This window comes from Hippopotamus amphibius, chromosome 2 (assembly GCF_030028045.1).
Source record: "Hippopotamus amphibius kiboko isolate mHipAmp2 chromosome 2, mHipAmp2.hap2, whole genome shotgun sequence".
NCBI classification, from domain to species: Eukaryota; Metazoa; Chordata; class Mammalia; order Artiodactyla; family Hippopotamidae; genus Hippopotamus; species Hippopotamus amphibius.
Genome location: NC_080187.1, coordinates 203,542,983 through 203,563,788, shown reverse-complemented (window position 1 = coordinate 203,563,788; position 20,806 = coordinate 203,542,983). Strand labels below are relative to the sequence as shown.

Here is a 20,806-nt window from a genome sequence, read left to right as displayed (position 1 = left end):
AACTTACTGTATCACATCCTAATTATTTCTAAAGGAGGGAATGGTGTAGATGCGCGAACTTCGATTTACAAAGAACCAACAGAATTTTGAACAAACCAAACTAGATACTATCTTTTAATGCAGGGCTTAGAAAGTATGTGAAATACAAGGAGAGATGTTGAGTACTTCTAGAGACATACTAAGGTAGTCAAGTAGAGGAAGAAGAGGCAAAATGTAGTTTTAGGATACATTAAAAAGAAAATGAGAGAAATGAGTTTTATATTATACTTTTGAGAGACAGGAGAATCTGTTGAATATTGAATCTTCCTTTTAATAATTTTTATACCCGCTTAGTGTCTTGAAGCAATGAAAAGAAGTTCTTTTGTATAAAAAGTGATTTCTTAAAAAATTTCAGTTTGCTGTTGGAAAATCATGTATTCTTTAAAGCAATTTGTATTGCTATTTTAAGTTTCTGGAGTTATTGTTTTTAAAAATATAGTATTTTTTTCTTGTAAGCTATATATTCTTTGCCTTTTTTTAAAATGATAGGACCATAATTGTGGTTTTAGAAGATTATTTAGTGACTGAGAACTCACTCTTAATTGCATTTTTTTATGTTTAAATCTTATGAATGTTACATATAAAATCATTTCTTAGCATGGTGGTAGTACATGGTGATTCTTTAATTTCATGTTCTAACTTACATGTTTTATATAATCATAATAAAGAGTCATTGAAGATACAAAAAAGCCATGTATATGTTGAATATTGGAGTGGCCGTGACAGGCAGATTATAGGCTCTATGATAATTAGGCTTGAGAAGTGGACTAATTAGGTTACCTTGATACTCAGATGAACCCCTAAATTGTGTAAGTATAATTTACTCTCCATATATTCCCTACTTAAGGACTGACTATAGGTTGTGAGCCTTCCTCTCCTCTCTCTTCCTTCCCAGTGGTGTGAGGTGGTGATGCAAGCCCAGTTAGGAGCCCTTTGCATCCATCATGGAGACTACTGGTACAATTGGCCTGGGAAAATAATTCTCTTCTTAAAATATTTCTAGGTGGCTTTTTCATCGTTAAACCTGTTGCTGCATACACAAGCTCTTCTCTCTTCTATTAATTACCTGACAACCATTATCCCGTCAGATGGCCAAAATATGGGTGATACCAAGGAAGTACAAGTTTCTGCTGAAAAGCAACAAAAAAATTCAGCTCTGCAGAAAGGTATGAAAAACACTCTTTCAAAGAAATAAAAGAGAAAAACAATAAAAAAATTAAAACAACAACAACAGCAAAAAAAAAAAGCCAAACAAACAAAAAAGAAAAACATTGTATCATTTCTAGTTAGAAAGGATTTTAGAATTGTGGAGCTAAATGCGGAATCTTAGAGACCATCTAGTTAATCTTTTACAGGCCATTTTTCCTACTTTTGTTCTTTCCTTCAAAGTCACATGTGCATGTCTGATATGTAAGATAAATGTGATTAAATACTGTTGTTTTTTAAAAAAATGTCTGCTTTTGTTCTTGTTTTGATGGGATTCCTTTCTGTGGGTGTTGGGGGGAGAAGACCTGTTTTTATTCTGAGCTCTTCCTCCTCTCTCAGTGGCTCCCGAAAGAGCTCCATAGAGGGTTAATCTTCCCTAACATTTTACAGATAAGGAAATCAAGACCCAGAGATATGAGGGGCAGGGTGCAGGGACAGTGTCAAATTGGATGAGTCTGGCTTTTGGATCAGAAAGCACTCAGTTCAAATCTTGACTCTGCTACTTAAACTATGGGACCACAGACATATTATTTAACTTCCTTGAGTTTCAATGTTCTTATCTTTATTTACGTTTTTTCTTGCTTTTATATTATAAAAGTAACACATCTCATTATTAAAAATACAAACTACAGAATATATAAAGCAAAAAAAAAAAGTATTTGAAATCTTTGAGAACTTGAGGACCATAATTGCAGAATTGCAGTTCACTTAATATAGAGAAGAAACCTTAGTAGAGTATATATTACTAGAATGCCACTGTGATAGAATTGCTTTGCTTATTTGCAGTGATTGTATCTTCTAAAGACAGTGACATTATTCACTTCAGGCTGTTTGCCAAGTTGAATGCTTTCTGTGTTGTTGTTTGCGATGAGAAGAACAATATTGCTGAAATCAAGATTCAAGGTAAAAGTTCTCATGATATTAAAAATTGTTTAAAAGATAAGCTTTTTTTTGTAGTGTTAAAGCATATATACAAATAGAAGGCTCTGAACAGTGAAAATTGTATTATTTTATTTTATGACATAATCGGACTGCGTGCTTTCTTAACTCTTTGAGAGTTGAACCACACATACTGGTGTTTTGGACCTTTTTCAGAGTTGTCTCAGAGGTGAAAGGAATACTAATGTCAGTGTAGGGATCTGTTGATGAGCTGAAATAAATGTCAACCCAGTATTCAGTTTAAAGTCTGTGAATACGCTTTATCTTGGTACAAATGCAAAACAACCTTGTCATGAAGAACAAATCCTATGAGCCCATTATGTTCTTTTAGGCAAAAGCTGCTAAAATGAATCTAGCTTTTTCCTCTGACTCTATCTCTACCAGCTCATCGTGATCTGGTAAAGGTAAAGAATACGTTTAATAAAATTCTTGAAGAACTTAAAACCCAGAAAACTAGGATTTTTCTTTGTTCCTTTCTAAACTGTCAGTGCATCTACTAGTCTGAATTTGATTCATGAAACTTTTATAGTCTCCATGTGAATGACTGGATATAAGGCATAAAGAATTTACTAAAATCCTAAGATAATGTGTTTGCACTAGACGTAGTTTTTTCACAAGGTTGAAAATTCAGATAATTTTTTAATGAATTTATAGATTTCATTGTTTATAAAACTAAAAATATCTAATATTTGCACTTATCACTTGGGAGTTCAAACATTGCTAAATTTATAGAAATATCACCTACAAAATAAAGTTCTGCAATGGAAGAAAAATCCTGAGATCTTATTATGGTATCTATAGAAATTATAATAATGTAATTTTTTTCAGGACTTGATTCTTCCCTTTCTCTTCAGTCAAGAAAACAATCACTATTTGCCAGATTGGAAAATATTATTGTCACAGATGTTGATCCTAAGACAGTTCATAAAAAAGTAGGTGATAGTAAATCATTAATATTTTTTGATGAGCGAATGTAAGGTATTTTAAAAATTCTAATGAAATTATTTTAGTAGAAAATGTCTCTATAATGATTATAAATATAAACCCTTTTAAATTAGGATTTTCTTTTGTATTGTCATTGTCCACTGAATGGAGTGCATTCAAATCTCTGCTTTTCAGGCTGTGTCAATAATGGGAAATGAAGTCTTTCATTTTAACTTGGATTTGTATCCGGATGCTACTGAGGGGGATTCCTATACTGACATGTCCAAAGTGGATGGTGTGGTATCACTGAACGTTGGCTGTATTCAGATTGTCTATCTCCATAAATTCCTCATGTCACTTCTGGTAAAGTCATTATTTATATATAGGCTTTTTTGACTTAGAAATACTTAAGTAAGTCTGATAATTATGATTGCAAATCTTAATACTTTGAATTTTAGGGCGTGCATTGATATAATTATTGATGGTATTTATGGATTAATGTAGAGGTCAAAACCTCTCTTTCACAGTTGAAATCTGAATCATTTAATGATTTTTGTTTAACATTGTCTAGAACTGGAATTATTTTTGCTAGAACATAATGAATCCAAATTCCCAAATGCAAAAACTATTAAAAATGTTTTTTTCTCTGTTCCTCAGTCATATAACTCTAATTATAATTAGCCCTTGTCAGGTAGCTCATAAATATGGATGCATAATCAGTAATTCTTTCCTCACTCTAGAAAAATAGGACTCAACTGACAGTTACTTATTGGAAAAAAATTAGCACATAAATAAAAAGGTGGTGTTAGAAATGAGGTGCTTGTCCTTGTGTTTGAATTTCTCCTTTTATTTTATGTCCACAGAACTTCCTGAACAATTTCCAGACAGCCAAAGAGGCTCTGAGTGCTGCCACTGCTCAGGCTGCAGAAAAGGCTGCCACAAGTGTGAAAGATTTTGCCCAGAGAAGCTTTCGTGTTTCTATCAATATTGATTTGAAAGCACCAGTTATAGTCATCCCACAGTCTTCCATTTCCACCAATGCAGTAGTGGTAGATCTTGGGTTAATCAGAGTTCAGAACCAGTTCAGTCTGGTATCTGGTGAAGACTACTCAGATCCTCCAGTAATTGATAGAATGGATGTGCAGCTAACAAAGCTTAAGCTTTCTAGGTACACTCTTTCAATAATTATGTATTTAAATATTAGTTAATATTGTCTGTGAAATTTTATGACTATTGAAATTCATGCTCAACATACTTCTATTGCACAGAACAGTTTTTTAAATCAACTTTTTATTTTGAAAAATCTGAAGCCTGCAGACAAATTGCAAAAATAGTACCATGAGTATACTTACAGTCCTTCACCTGGATTCACCAGTTATTTACCTTTGCTTTAACTCTGTGTATATACATGTTATTATTTTAAATATTTTAAAACTAAAAATTTATTTTTATTGAGATATAATTGACAGATAATGTTATATTAGTTTCAGATATACAACATAATGATTTGACATTTGTTATGTATTGCAAAATGGTCACCATAGGAAGTCTAGTTAACATCCGTCACCACACATATTTACAGAAATTTTTTTTCCTGCTATGAGAACTTTTAAGATCTACTCTCTTAGCAACTTTCAAATATACAACATTGTATTATTAATTATAGTCAACATCCTATACATTACATCCCCAAGGTTCATTTTGTAACTGGAAGTTAAAAAATTTTTTGCTAAACCATTTGAGAATAGATATCTTATACTTTGCCCCTAAATGCTTTAGCGTTTGTCTCCTATGAACAAAGACATTAATTCTCTTACATAATGACCACAATTATCAAATTCTGGAAATTTAACATTGATATAACCTATTATTTAATATGCATGCAATATTCAGATTTTACCAGTTGTTCCAAGAATTTTTCCCTTAATCCAGGATGACGTGGCATTTAATTATATCCTATACTAGTGAGGGGGTTTCTGTACTGATAGACATTTATTCTGGAATAGTTCTTCAGCCTTTCTTTGTTTTTCATGATGATGACAGTTTTGAAGAGTGCAGCCTAGTTGTTTCATGGAACAACTCTCAATTTAGTTTTGTCTGAGTGATTCCTCATGATTTAATTGAGCTTATACATTTTTTGGCAGGAATGCTGTGTAAGTAATGTTGTATCTCTAGGGCTCACACCAGAGGACATTTGAGAGTGTGTACATTCATTTTTAAATCATTTTCTGCCCCATCCAAGGAGATTTAATTATCTTGGATAAAAAAGGAATGATTACAAGGCAAGTCCAGAAAAGAATCCTGGTGAAGAGCTTCATAAACTTAGAAATAGCTTACTTTTCATCTTGCCATTTTTTCTCTAATCTCTGTACCAGCGCATATATCAGTCCTTGATCAACTGTATTGATGATTTCCCCCATATCTTCAATAATATCAATTTCTTTTAAAAATTTATTGTTTGTCATCTATCTTCTGTTTAAAGAAAAAATTTTTCTTAAAGCCTAATCGTATATCATACACAGTTGACCCTTGAATAGCACCGGTTTGAACTGCATGGTTCTGTTTATATGCAGATTTCTTTCCAGTGGTAAATAAACAGTATTACACAATCTGTGGTTGTTTGGAACCGTGGTTATGAAGAAACCACATATACTGAGGAACTGAAATACGGAGGGCAAACTATAAGTTACATGATTTTGTAGAGGGTTGTCACCCCTAGCCCCCCGTGTTGTTCAAGGTTCAGCTGTATTTTAATCTATTTTAATCTGTCCATGCTAGTGTATTGTAGATTAAATTAATTATATACACCAAGTTTAGAAAATGGTGAAACAGCACTGTTTCAAATCAGTGTTTAGAGCAGCAACTTTGGACTTTGTCTTTTTCTAATGATATGTTGCCTTTACCCCTATGTTTATACATGTATATCAATTATATTTTTTATTAGGACAGTGATCCAGCCAGGTATCTCCCATCCTGATATTCAGCTGTTGAAACCAATTAACTTGGAGTTTTCTGTAAATCGAAATCTAGCTGCATCTTGGTACCACAAGGTGCCTGTTGTGGAAATTAATGGGCATCTTGAGTCAATGAATGTGAGTATATGAGTGAAAAAAACTTTATTATTGAAAATTCAGGCTTTGAAGACTTTCTCATTATAAATCCACATGAAATGTGGATTTTTTACTGATTGTTGTAAGAAAAATTTCAGTGTGATATTGCCAGCAGGATCTGTATTATTTTTAGTAGAATTTAATATTCAGTTAAGTGTTACTTAGCTTTTAAATTTGTTATATGTAGATGCTAGCAGAGATCTGTTTTTAGTATATAATAATTATATCTCATTCTGTATATTATATACACACCCTTTTAATTTTAGGAATGTGTAATTACTCCTAAGATAATTATAGCATTGAGTGACATGCCTATTTTTCATATTGAAGATGGCCTTTTTATTACACTGAAATTGTTATTGTTTAAAAAGTGGAATTTATGAGTATTCTGAAAGTCACTTAGTTAAAAAAGTGATCTAATTTCTTTAATAATTATTAACTTTCACTAAGGATATATTGGTTAAGTAGATGAAACTAATACTGACCCATAAATCACATTGTTTTTCTCCAAACACTTCTTATCTTTGAAAATGAAATTTTTAACATGAAATAAGTAGTGAAATACTTGAGTGTATAGTGATTATATAACTGTTTAGTCAGTGTTAAGAGTATCCTGTCCTTAGTGTTTTGTTACTAAGGATTTATCTTCTGTATTAAAATTGTTTCATTTTAAAATGAAATATCTTTATCTTTTCTTGGAACATCATATTTCACAGGTTAAACTAAATCAAGAAGATCTTAATCTTTTATTTAGAATACTAGCAGAAAATCTCGGTGAGGCTACTGAAGACTTGAATAAAGTGAAACCAAGAATGCAAGAGACAGGTAAGAGGCTGACGGTAGGTGGTGCAATGCATGTTTTTTACAAACTATAAAAATGAAGTAAACAAATATATATTTACAGATTGCATTTGTGTTACCACTAAAACAAATAAAATGCTATTGAATAAAACCATAGTTTGCTTTAAAGTTAAGCAACGTCAGTTATTTCTAAGTTGCACGAGTTAGGAGGAGACCATAAAGAAGTGTTTGAGATCAATGGTGAATTCCTGGAATAATTTTTGAATCTGCATGTATAGAAAAAAAAAACACTTTAAGTTGGCACTAGGCTATGTAGTATACTTGATACTTGATTTGATTTTTTTTTAATTTTTAAAACAATTTTTTGGCCGTATCATGCAGCATGCAGGATCTTAGTTCTCCTACCAGGGCTTGAACCTATGCCCCTGCAGTGGAAGCTTGGAGTCCTAACCACTGGACCACCAGGGAAGTCCCTTGATCTGATTTTTAGCTGTACAGACTGAAGTGGTTGATAAATTACCACTGAACAAAGATACTGAAAAAATTGTACGGCAATAAAAATGCAAATAGTATTTAAATTATTAGGTACAATGGCTCTGACTTAAAGGCAAAGTAACTACCAGGCGTATTTTTAAGCTGTCTTATGTATGTATTATACACACATACAGTGTATCTTGGTGTTCATTCCCTATCTATATATATGCTGCATATAGGCCCAACTCATTCTTTTTTTTTTTTTTTTTTAAGAGCCAAAGTGAATCAGCTATATTTATACATATATCCCCATATCCCCTCCCTCCCACGACTCCCTCCTACCCTCCCTGTCCTGGCCCTCTAAGGCATCACCCATCATTGCCAACTCATTCTTTTTGATGGCTGCTTGGTATTAAATTCTGTTGAAGTATCATACTTCAGTCACCAAGTCCTTACTGATGGACATTTGAGGTTATTTTCAGTCTTTCACTCTTATCATGTTGCATTAAATATCCCTGTACATACACTTTTACAAGTGCGTGTTTATCTGTAGGGGAAATACCAGGACTGCTGGATTAAAGGGTATTTAGTTTTTATTAAATTAAAATAATAATTTAATCAATACATTTAATATAATTAATTTCATTAACATTTTGACAGATCTGCCAGTTGACCCCCCATAGAACTTACACTCATTTTGTGTTCCCATCAGGTTGTTTTTCTGTGCCTTTTCTAACACAGTATATTATCAATTTAAAAAATTTTTGCCAGTTTGCTACTGAGTGAAAAATGGTATCTCACTGTGTTTTTTCAATTTAAAAAAAACTTTTTTACCTGGAATTAATGTAATATTATATATGTCTCAAAAAAAATACAATAAAAAAACTAGGGGCGAAAAACCTTTTTTTTGCAGTATGTACCCTAGAGCCCTCCCTATGCTTTTACCAGTCAATATCAAATATCCACCCTGCCCCCAAATCCACCCAGAAGTAACTACCATTCTAATTTGTAAAATCATACATAAATTGGTTTTGCCGCTTTTTGAATTTCACATAAATGGAATCATACAGAATTTACTCTTTCATTTTTGGCTTCTTTCATTCAACGTTTTGTTTGTGGGATTTGTCCATGTTGATGTATGTAGTGCTAGTTTTTATTCCTATTTCCAGTTTTTGACTGTTACAAATGTCATTGTATAGTCTTTGGGCACACTTGTATATACTGTTTTCTTTTGGACATATAGCTAGGAGTAGATTTACTGGGTCATATGTTAGCTTACATTTAGCTTCAGTAACTTATGCCAGGCTATACTGAACAGTTCTCCAAGGGGTTGAACCAATTTAGTTTCCTACCAGCAATGTATGAGAGTTGCATTTGTTTCACATACTCACCAGTACTTGCTATTGTCAGTCTTGTAAAATTTAGCCATCCTGGTGGTTATGTAGTAGATTCTCTATGGTTTTTATTTGTTCCCTGGTAACTAATGAAATTGAAAACCTTTTCACATGCTTATTGGCTATTTGGATATCCTCTTTTGTGACATGATCAAGTCTGTTGACTATTATTTTTCTTGAGGTGTGGTCTTTTTTCTGATTGGTGTTAGGAGTTCTTTATTCGTTCTGGTTAGGAGCCCTTTGCTGGTTATACTTGTTTTAAGTATGCATGTTAGTATATGTGTAGAAATATCTTCTCGCTATCTGTGGTTTACCTTTTCACTCTTTTAATGGGTCTTTTTTTAACAGAGTTAATTTTAATGAATTCATACATAGTTTTAAAAAATGATCAGAGCTTTTTATTTCCTATTTAAGAAATCTTTGCCTATTCCAGGAATTGTTTTGTAAAAGCAAAATATTTGCTAGAATTGTTTTCCCTGCATCACATTATATTTGGAACAGTGGTGAAATAAGGTGATAGTTAAGAAACCTTGCCCTGTGCGTTGCTTTCTCAAAGGTAATAATTAACAGCAGTGGTTTTCCATATGGAAGACACTAGACAAGGTACTGAATCTGTCTGGACCTCAATTTGCTCACATGTGAAATGAGGACAAGAAAGGTTTTACCTCAGAGTATTGTTATAAGAGTTAAATGAGATAGTCCATGTTGTCTGGTAGCACAGCATCCAACACAGAGGTAAGTACTTAGCAAGTGATAGCTATTGTTAGTGTTGTGTATTACAGTTTAGAAAGCAGTTTTACTGCATTTCGGGGTGCGTGAATTTCAGGATAACAAGGTCATATGGTTTTACTTTTGATTCTCAGTATGGTGTAAGAGGCTTTAACTCCCCCACACCCCCCTTCTTTCATATCAAGCCTTAGCTCTTATTATGCTCCTTAGGATTTAACCATATCAAACTCCATTCTGTTTGCAAAACCTATCCCGATGTGTTCTCTCTCTGGTTTTCTACTACCTCTTATTTTATTCTTCTCTGTGTGAGGACATCCTTCAGTTGTGCTTGAATGATAACTCTCCTATTCAGACTTTCTTGACCTTCTCATGACAATGTCATGCTTAGTTCTGTGCTTTCTGTGTACCTTGCATGAAGACTATTAACATTTGTCCATTTAATGTGACTAGGTGGAGACTTCTCATTGTATTTTAAATATATATGCCTCTTCTAGCAAGCCCTGAGCTTTTTAAGGGCTGGAGCTGTGTATTATTGATTTGTGAATTTTCAATGCCTGCACTTATACAGGTCCAGAGTACTTGTAAAAGTCCTTGTTGAGTATTCATGTAAGAAACAGAAAGTGAATGAATTTCTTTTAAACATCTTTAGGTGAAATTAAAGAGCCACTTGAAATCTCTACATTAAAACAAGATGTGCATGTTTCACAAGATAGTTTAACAGCTGGCGCGGAAGAAATTAGATCTGTAGACATCATTAACATGCTGCTGAAATTTGAAATCAAAGAGGTGTGTAATTTTCATCTGTTTTTATAAAATGAGGTGAATAAATAATGGATATTTGGAATTACATCTACTAAAGTAAACTTGTAGATTATTGATATGGATAAAAAAAACCTTTGGCTATTTGTATGTAGAAATAATGCTTAAAAATTTGAGAGTTTTTTAAAGATGAGTTATATTTGGGGGATATAATATTTTATAGAGAAAATGATAATATGCCCTATAACAGGCTTTTCAAATGATTTTAGGATAGTTGGAATGTGGCCTGTTTTGGATTGTATATAGGAAAGGCAGGAAAGGAAAAAATAACAAAGAAATTCTTGGCAAATTTTAGAAATCATTAATAGAATAAAACATAATATGTGTGCGTTTAAAAAATGTTATATTACCATTATCTGCTTTCCATCTGCAGATTAAGGAAAGAGTAAATGAATTTTCCTCTTCTGTGTTCACACACATAACAGATATTCATTACATGTATTAAGTGCTAAGGATACAGAGGTAAAAGGCATAAACTCTGAACTCAAACACGAAAACAATTGAAATTTTTATAAGTACTCCCATTAAAAATGTGTCCAGGGAGCTCGTGGCAGTGATGGTAGGAAGAGGGCATCTAAGCAGTCTGAAAAGGTCTCGGAAGATTTCCTGGAGGAAGTGAATTTTGAGTTGAGTTTTTAAAGAAGAAGAAGATACAGCCTGAGAAAGGGGTTCAGGAAAGGAGTTGGGACAGGGTAGAAAGAGGAACAGGCATAAATGTGTGTGTATGAGGGAAAGCATCGTAGATACAGGGACTTACAAGAACTTCCTCCAAAATCCCTTCATTGTTAAATAGTTGTGTAGCGGTTATGTTCTATCTTTGAGTTAAAAATAATAAACTTTTGGGATTTCCTTGGTGGTGCAGTGGTTAAGAATCTGCCTGCCAATGCAGGGGACACGGGTTTGATCCCTGGTCTGGGAAGATTCACATGCCACGGAGCAGCTAAGCCTGTGTGCCACAACTACTGAGCCTGCGCTCTAGACTAGCCCGCAAACCACAACTACTCAGCCCATGTGCTGCAACTACTGAAGCCTGCATGCCTAGAGCCCTGCTTTGCAACAAGAGAAGCCACCACAGTGAGAAGCCCATGCACTGCAATAATGAGTAGACCCTGTTCACCACAACTAGAGAAAGCCCACACACAGCAACGAAGACCCAATGCAGTCAAAAATAAATACATACATACATACATAAAATTATTTTAAAAAATAAATAATAAACTTTTAAATAAATTAGTGCTACTTTTTTGATCTGAAATATATGCTTTGAAACTAACTTCCTTCATGTTAAACCTCTGCTGTTTTTCTGGTTAATGTTAGTTATTGAAGATTTTTAGGCTTTGATAATTGAAACATTGATAAATAGGTGACAGAAGAAAAAAATAGCAAATTGTACATTTTAAATATATACAGTTTATTGTATGCCCGTTATATTCAATAAAATTCTTTTTAAAAGGAGAAAAAAAGAAACATTGGTAGAGGAATTATTCTGTTTACAAGTGGGCTTCATTAACACGTGTACATGGAAGGCCTGTAAGTCCCTTTTAATATCGTTTGTAACACGTATAATTACAGTTCCCTTCCCTTAGGAGAGTGAGTAGGATGGGGGGGGGGGCGCAATTTGCATTCTCCCCTCAGGCTGATAATTGGCATAGTCTGAAGACATTTTCAGTTGGTACTATCCAGAGAGAGGGGACTGCTGGCAACCAGTGGCTAGAGGCCAGTGATGCACTAAACAGCCTGCAGTGCATGGGACTACTCCCACTGGAAAGAATTATAAGAATTTTCCAGCCCCAGATGGCAGTGGTGCCAGGATTGAGAAAGCTCGCCTTAGGAGTAGTTTAAAAATTGACTGTTTATCTCAGACTTTCAGATCTAGTCTGACACTGTCCATCAGACTAGGACTTCTGGGAATTAGGCAGAACAACTTTTTTTTCTTTTTCATAACTATCTTGAAACCCACTAGAATATAGTGACAGTGCTTTAAAAGTCTGAACAAGTAAGTGTGCCTTCCAAAGTAAATAACCCTTGGTAATTTCCAGGCACAAGTAGAAGTGAACATTTTTACACTGTGTGAATTTTTTGATAATATCATTCTGGATGGTTTTTAAATTATTCACTTATCTTCATTGTATATTAGTGAAATAGTTTGTGGTAATACTGGTACCTTTTTTAGGTTGTGATTACTTTGATGGAAAAAGCAGAAAAGAAAGGAAGGCCTTTACATGAACTAAATGTCCTGCAGCTTGGACTGGAAGCTAGAGTTAAAGCCTATGACCTGATTGCTGAAGCTTATCTAAAAAAAATTAGTATGCGGTGCTTTGAGTTCATAGGTAAGTGTGAAGTATAGTCTCTGTATATTGTGCGTGTAATAGGCAGATGGTCCCTACCTTTTTATCAACATTAAACATATTTAGTAGTGTCACAATAATTATTTAGTTTAAATTTATTACATTAATATGAAGTAATTTGATATTTAAAATTCATTATGTGGTTATTTATCATAAAGTCTATATCTAAATATTTAGCACAAAGTAGAATATATCTAAAAGAAAAATGAGGCATATGTCTTCAGTACATAACACTTGAGTACTTATAAAAGACAGTATTACATTATAACTGTGCTCTGAGAACTGATATGTTAGGAACCAAGTGCAATACCCAGATGTGGAGCACAGGGACCCTTTGTGAGAGGTGCGTTAATTTACTAGGAAGTAACTTTTTTCCTTTGGTTTTTTATTTATTTTAAAACTTGCATCATGTTTTTTATTTGTGTTTAGTGACATTAATATATACTTGCAAAAAATAAAAATTAAACAGTCCAGAAGTATGTAGAGGAAAAACTTAACATCACCTTGTAGTCTCTCCAGCCTTTCAAATTCACGTTCTTAATTGCCCCAAACCAACTTTTAAAGTTGGTATGGGTGTTTAAAGTTTATAGGAACTCTGTGGGGTAACTTTAGGTAAAGCAAACTTGTATTGAGAATAATCACTAGTTTGAGTATTTTATAGCTTTGTTCTTTAATATATTCTGATTTGTTCAAATAAGTAACACCATTAGTTATATGTTACAGCAGTTGTAATTGGCCGGTGCTGGTTTTTTGGGGGTTCTTTTTGGGAAGTTGTGTACTTTTTTTTTCAAAGCCAGTTTTATTGAGATTTGATTTATATACAGTAAAATTCACCCTTTTTAGCGTACAACTGAGTGTGACATATGTATATTTGTGTAACTCGCTGGTCTGTTTTTAAACACGTTTGAAATGTCTAAACTATCTAATGAATGTAGCCTTTCTTTTTCTCTTTTAGACTCTAAAGGAGAACCTCTTCACATTGTTAACTCTTCTAATGTAACAGATGAACCCCTTCTGAAAATGTTATTGAAAAAGGTACCTGGTTTTGTTTCTAGGATTCTTTAATATTTGTATATATAAAGTTATGAAATTCCCCTGTATATAATATCTGTTTTCTCCCCTAAAATTTTTCATCCTAAAACTGGTTGATTGTAGTGAATTATGCAAGCATCTGACAATCCTGGATAATTTCAATAAACTTCTGAGTTAACACTATGTTTTTGAATAAGTAGATGTATACAAAGTTCCATTGTAATTTGAAGCAAAATCTGTTATAATCTAGATACACACAGTTTCCTCTACCTTTAGCATTTCCTCCCAAGTAAGATAAGGAGTTTGGGTTTTTGCTTCTGTAGAATATGAAAAATGTTTATGTGGTCATGTTTTTGGCATGTTCTTCTTTGCCTTTTAGAAATATGTTTATAGTGTTTTCATAGCATACTTTGAAAAGTAAAGAATATATATATATATTTTCAATGTGTGAATTTTTAGTGTTTGCAACTCAGTGGCTTAATCCATCATTATTTGTAGGCAGACAGTGATGGACCAGAATTTAAAACCATTCATGAGAATACCAAACAAAGACTTCAGGTAAATCTTTTCTAATTCACTATAAGGCCAGGTTATATAGTAATGCTTAAATCTAGCTTCAAAGCCATCTTCAGTTGTGAGATTGTGAGTTCTAAAATTAGAATAAAGGTGGTAATAATAATAGAGGTAATTTTGTAGATAAAAGAAATGGCTATAGAGTTTAAATAAAATTACTACAAAAATTGATTTGATTTCCTAAGATAACTATTTGTTTCCCAGATATGAATTAATGATTCCTTGTTGTATACGAAATAGTATATTTTTTAAGGAAATTGTATTCACTGTGGTTATTTGGCGTCGTGTGGATGGAAGCATTAAACATTTGAATTGTTAATTGGCTTTAGGATTAAAAAAAAATTAAAAGTAAGGCTAAAAGTATGGCTTAGTACAGAGATTGCTGACAGTCCATTTGAGTGTGTATAGTCTGTCTCGGTACTGTCTGTAAGGGGACCGACCTAAGGCTGATAATACTTCCTGTATCTTTACTTAAAGCCCATCAAGTTCCATTGAGGTTAGAATTATGGTCAGGTGTGGGAGTGGGCAGTGTTGTTTTATTGTCTGATAAAGGTTAACAAAGTAATAGTGAGTTCTTTTTCAAATGAAAAGTCCTTAGTTGGACTATTCTTGTGCTACTTATATATGTTGAATGAAGTTTGACATAAAAATGTTTCCATATCTGAAATCTGCCTCTCTAATTGTTCATTATCTTAGGTTTCATTTTCATCCTTAGACTTAGTTCTTCATTTGGAAGCTTTACTGTCCTTCATGGATTTTTTATCATCTGCTGTTCCATCCTCTGAATCTTCTAAGAAGGAATCGGAGCTGAAACCACTTATGGGGGAGTCCAGAAGCATCATTGCCAAAACTGGTATTAACTTTTGAGTCATGGTCTAATACTTTCCATCTGAACTTTAATAATCATATAGTAGCTTGTATTTTCGAGCTAAGATAACTATTTAGCATCTTAATGTTTTAGCTGCTTTGACAGATTAGGTTGGTTTCAGAAGAAAGCAGATTTTATCCCTATGGTATAATATGGTAATTTAGTGAGAGATTTTAAATAAGTGTTTAATATTAATCACGTATTTATATTTGATTTCACTGCCTAGCTTTATGGAAAATAAAGTTGTATGTACTTTGCATTGATGTCTCTGTAGCCTTCACTCCAGTGAAAGTGAGAAAAGAAGAAATTAAAATACGAACACAATCATGTGTAGTAACGGAGGCCCATTTCAGTCAGTCAGTTAAAGCTATCTTGTGCTCAACAGTTTTCAGCTTTGCAAGACAAAAAAGGAACAATCTCATGGAAGAGACAGACTCACGTTGGTCTCTAACCAAAACTGTATTTAAGGCACATACAGATATGGGCACATGCCACGACGTATTAGATGTGGTGTAGCCTGAGTGAACATGGGCCTGTTTTTAAGCTAAATATCATTTTAATTATTTTTCTTTGATGTCATATGATGTGAGTATCTAACATCTGGTAATTTAATTTTCAGACCATTAGCTATTAATTTTTTTAACGAGGGAGCAGAGCAATATTTTTGCTATAAACTAGAGTAAAAGAGTTTTACCTTCTTTTTCTTTAATGTACTTGTTACATTAATATCCATGAAAATACATAGCGTATATGTACATATACATACAAACACACACACACACACACACACGCACAGAGTTGAATGAATGAAAAAGCAATGCTTAAATTCACAGTAAACTACAAAAAATACTAATCCAAAGAAACAGTCTTCTAGTTATGCTGTATAGTTGTTTTTTTATGGGTTGATTTTGCTACTTTAAATCTTAAGGGAGATAAAAGACCTTTTATCATCTTGATTATTAAGGACTGATGTGCCCATACTTTAAAGTTTTATAGGAAAAAGTGTTTCCTTCAGTCAAGACAAATCTGTAGGAAATCATATCTTAAATTTATGAACCAGGACCTGGACTAAAGTAGATTAAGGGAATCCATTTAATTGTGATTCTTATACACATGTACACAGATACAAATACACATTATAAGGTAATTTTTTTTTTTCTTAACTGTAGTCCTTTATGTTCATTTCTTATAAACTTTAAGATTCTTCATGGAGAAACTTAATACAATCTAGAGAAATTGGCTCTATAGTTAATAACATGTATGTGTCATAGTTAATAATACATATTTTACTAATTCATCACTATTTCAATTATTCATGAATTTTTTTCTTTGATCTAATATATGATATGAAAAGGAGTTCCAAATCAAAATTTGGCACTGATGGAATCTTAGAATTCTAATATAGGGGGTTTTCTTTTTTCCCAGAAGAAAAATTTCCATCTAGCAAAATTATACTTATAAGGTGCCAGTGAAGGTTGCCTTTATTTTTAATTTGAATGGAAACATGCTCGTTTTTATCTGATTGGCATTTGAAAATTGATTTAAAAATAATATTGTATGTAATCTTAATGGAGACCTTTTTGGTTCTTCATAGTTCATAATGTATTTTTATTTTAGTGAATTTGAGATTACTTTATGTGTTTTGTCATCTTTGCACTTTGCTAATCACAAGGATTCTATGACTTTTCAGTATCCAGCAGCGCTTCTCAAGACGATGTGTTTGGTTTAAAGGTCGAAGCTGAATTAAATGCATTTAATGTCTTTGTCTGTGATCAGAAGTGTAACATTGCAAATATTAGAATACATGGTAAGTAATTTTTCCTTGGTGTAGGTGTTTCTGTGTCTTTACATAGATCTTCAGGAAGAATGAGCTTGTTGCATGGTAGATTTCTCATAAGTCATCTTTTGGTTTACTTGTATTGAAGATTCCTGCAAACTTTTCGAAGATGTGCTTTGAAATGTTAAAAGTAAATTTGTTATGATTCATGACTGATGTGGGACATTCCTTATGTTTTAAAAAAATATTCAGAATCAGTCCAAGGCTTAATCTCTTATGTTCTGTTTGCATTTTCAAAATAATATAACTTTAAACTGAGAAATGAATATCATAACATCTCACTGAGTAAAGAAAATGTCATTATCCAATTTCCCTTGTCTTTTGTGCGTATATAGTTTCAGAAAAAGAGGTTTCTAAAAGAAATTTTGCAAGCTTTACTCATCAGCAGCTTGATACAAAGATGAGTTCAGATCACACATAGGTTCTGGAGCCAGCCTGCCAAGGTTCAGATTTGGCTCTAACACTTACTGACTGACCTTGAGCAAATTAATTAACCTTTTGTGCCTGAGTTCTCTCCTCTATAAAATGAAGATAGTTATAATTATGCATGGGATTGTTGTGAGGATTAAGTTTACAGATTTATATATGTTAAGAAAAGTACCTGATATGTACATAATAAGCAGCTAACAGGGGGTTAGAAAATCAGTTCCATTCAACAGATATTACTGAGTACCTGTTTATGGGTAAAATGGTAATGATTTGGGTTCATTATTAAGGCTTAGCTGCAGGTATTCTCTCATTCACTCTGAGGAGTGGTTTTAGAAATCATGCCTTTAGAGATCATGAGAATGACAAACATTTTTTTTGAAGAGAAATTTTAAAAGATTGTGCTTTAGATACATTTTATTGCACGGAGAATAGTATTCATCAAATTATGCTTATTTATGCTTAGTTTTCAGACTAATAATTTTCATTCATAATGTTTATAAAATGACTTTAACAAATGTTAGGCGTTGTCCTAAATGACCAATTCTGATTTTGCTACTAATGCACAGGATACTTGTGTTGGGAGACCTGTGATTAATTTTCTTTGAAATTTGATTTCTTTTAAAATTTCCACAGATTTTATGTATGAGATGCTTCTAGCCCTTAAAGGTATAATAATCTTTCTTAGGTATCTCATACATAGAAGTTGTTACCTTTAATATGTCTGCAGTGAGAAATTTTTACCTATTCTCTATTTTGGTAGTATATTATTGAATTTAAATACCACTGAATTAGTTCACGTGGATTACATGAAAAGTGTCCTGTTTCCCACAGGAATGGATGCCTCTGTTTCTGTGAGGCCAAAGCAGACCGACATGTTTGCCAGACTTAAGAATATCATAGTTAGGGATGCTGATGTGACTTCCATTCACAAAAAGGTAATTAAAAAATACATCTCTATATTGAAATGTATGTTTGTTTTTCAGGCTTCAGATGCCTTTAATCATTTGTTCAGTGTGTATTTATTGTCTGTCATGCATTTTGTTAGGGATTGGCCATGAATGTGGCCATCATCTGCTTTCACATTGTATGTAGGCTACTTGATTTATAGAAGTTATTTCTAACCAATTAAGTGATTGATATTGCCATTGATAAAACTTTTTTTTTTAAATAGCTTTAGGAAAAAGTTATTGTCAGGTTAAATGTTTTTAACTAATAATTTGTTGGAGGTTGAATTTAAATGATGCCTCTTTACATATCAGGGATTCTGTAACAAGGAAACATTTATAATACAGTGATACAGCTCTTTTGATGTAATAACCAGTTAATTTAATACTTTTAGGCTGTCTCTATTTTGGGAGATGAAGTCTTTAGGTTCCAAATGACTCTTTATCCAGACGCCACAGAAGGAAAGGCCTATGCTGATATGTCTAAAGTAGATGGCAAACTTAGTCTCAAAGTGGGTTGTATTCAAGTTGTTTATGTTCATAAATTCTTCATGTCTCTTTTGGTAAGTTTATTTTTTAAATATGTTTAGTTCTCATTGAAGCCTAAATATCTTTGCCTATACATCTGAATCTAGATAGTCAAAACCTTTACTAATAGGGCTGTGCGATAAACTCCAAATGCTGAACAGAATATTACAGTTAAGGAAATCCTCTACATGGTGGATAATTAAATGAATTTTTGTTGTCGTTATTTTGAACCTGTGAATGGTCATTCTTTAACATTTCCATCGTTATGTATTTTGAAAGTACTTTCTGATGTTTTAATTAGGACTTTTCAGTGTTGTTTTATGAGATACCCTTAAAACGTATTTAGCTAAAACAGTCTTTTAAGGAGGTCATCAGGTATTTGAAGACTAATACTGGAACTTACAGCTTTTGATTATAATTACGATGAACAAGTCCATAAAATTCTTTTAATTATTTATTTATGTGTAAGTGTCATGGGCTGAAGAGTTAAATTTGCCTGTGTCTTTTAGCAGGGCTGTTAATCAAATCTTTCAAGTCATGGATTTCTACCTAAACTATCGTGTTTTATTTTTCTGGAAAGTAATTTATTTGGAGGGGGTTAGTTTAATAAACTAAATAAACCATTTGTGTTATTCATGGAAGAATATTGCTTCCAGTTCTTTTCTCCATTGGGAAAAATCTTTGTTTTTAGTTGAAATTGAGGTGAAAGGTATCTTACTCTAAATAAAGAATTTTTGAGTTATTAATGATTGCAGTATTACAAACACTTAAGCACCTTTGTTTGTGCTGGAGTACCCTTAAGAAAAGAATCTTCAGGAATAAGCAAAACCTTAGTTTCTAAAACTAGACTTTATTCCTGTAACCTAGAGGTACAGAATTGGAGCTACTTTAGGGGGCGTAAAGAGTTCTCCTCCATCTTTCTATTTACATTTGAGTTAAAATGACCAACATTCATGAGTAAAAGGGAGATTTTAAAAAGAATTGTTACTAAAATTTGTCAAAAAACAAATAGTTCTGAAATAAATAAAGTGAAAGTTAAAGGACTCTTTCTTCCACTTGTTAATTATCTCAGAGTGTATCTTTCTAGACTTCACTCCATGTACACAATCATAAATAACATCTCTTTTATATCACCTCTTTTATTTAGTTTTTCTTTTTTAAAGTTTTTCCTTTTAAAAATAAATCCTGTTTTGAGGGGAACTCTAAATACCAGTTATATTCTAACAGAACTTCCTCAACAATTTTCAAACTGCCAAAGAAGCTTTGAGCACAGCTACAGTCCAGGCTGCAGAAAGAGCTGCTTCTGGCATGAAAGACTTGGCTGAAAAGAGCTTCCGCCTTTTGATGGATATCAATTTGAAAGCACCAGTTATTATCATTCCTCAGTCTTCACTATCACCTAATGCTGTTATAGCAGATCTGGGTTTAATCAAAGTTGAAAACCAATTTAATGTAGTTTCTGTGGAACAATATTCTCTTCCCCCAGTCATCGATAAAATGAACATCCAACTCACTCAGCTGAAGCTGTCCAGGTAAAAATAAATAATGCAGTGGTGAATTACTTACTAGAAATAGAGTTTTCATAAAATCTTTGCCAAGGGTAAAACACTCTGGTGATTTATAGTTCTTATTCTTTATTTCTTATACTTATGAAACCTTGACTGTCGGGTTTTGGTTAGTGGTTGATAGTGGTGGACCTCACAGAATCTACATTTTGTCTTAGTAAATTTATAGCATTTTTTTCACTCTATAAAAATTTCCTATTATAAAATTATAGTTTACTCAGTAATACTTAATTTAGATTTATATTTA

General features: G+C 32.8%; 1 protein-coding gene across 3 annotated transcripts in view; it reads left to right on the top strand.

Annotated features, from left to right (window-relative positions):
• Nucleotides 1–20,806, top strand: part of VPS13C (vacuolar protein sorting 13 homolog C) — a 186,053-nt gene that overhangs the window by 95,733 nt on the left and 69,514 nt on the right. For all 3 annotated transcript variants that reach the window (XM_057722664.1, XM_057722667.1, XM_057722666.1), the window contains 16 exons: nt 1,043–1,205; nt 2,032–2,148; nt 3,013–3,116; nt 3,304–3,471; nt 3,972–4,276; nt 6,053–6,200; nt 6,935–7,043; nt 10,266–10,402; nt 12,609–12,765; nt 13,739–13,818; nt 14,314–14,373; nt 15,085–15,241; nt 16,947–17,063; nt 18,354–18,457; nt 18,862–19,029; nt 20,222–20,526. In XM_057722664.1, coding sequence (XP_057578647.1) covers nt 1,043–1,205; nt 2,032–2,148; nt 3,013–3,116; nt 3,304–3,471; nt 3,972–4,276; nt 6,053–6,200; nt 6,935–7,043; nt 10,266–10,402; nt 12,609–12,765; nt 13,739–13,818; nt 14,314–14,373; nt 15,085–15,241; nt 16,947–17,063; nt 18,354–18,457; nt 18,862–19,029; nt 20,222–20,526 — 2,399 coding nt within the window. The remainder of the gene's footprint in view (nt 1–1,042; nt 1,206–2,031; nt 2,149–3,012; nt 3,117–3,303; nt 3,472–3,971; nt 4,277–6,052; nt 6,201–6,934; nt 7,044–10,265; nt 10,403–12,608; nt 12,766–13,738; nt 13,819–14,313; nt 14,374–15,084; nt 15,242–16,946; nt 17,064–18,353; nt 18,458–18,861; nt 19,030–20,221; nt 20,527–20,806) is intronic.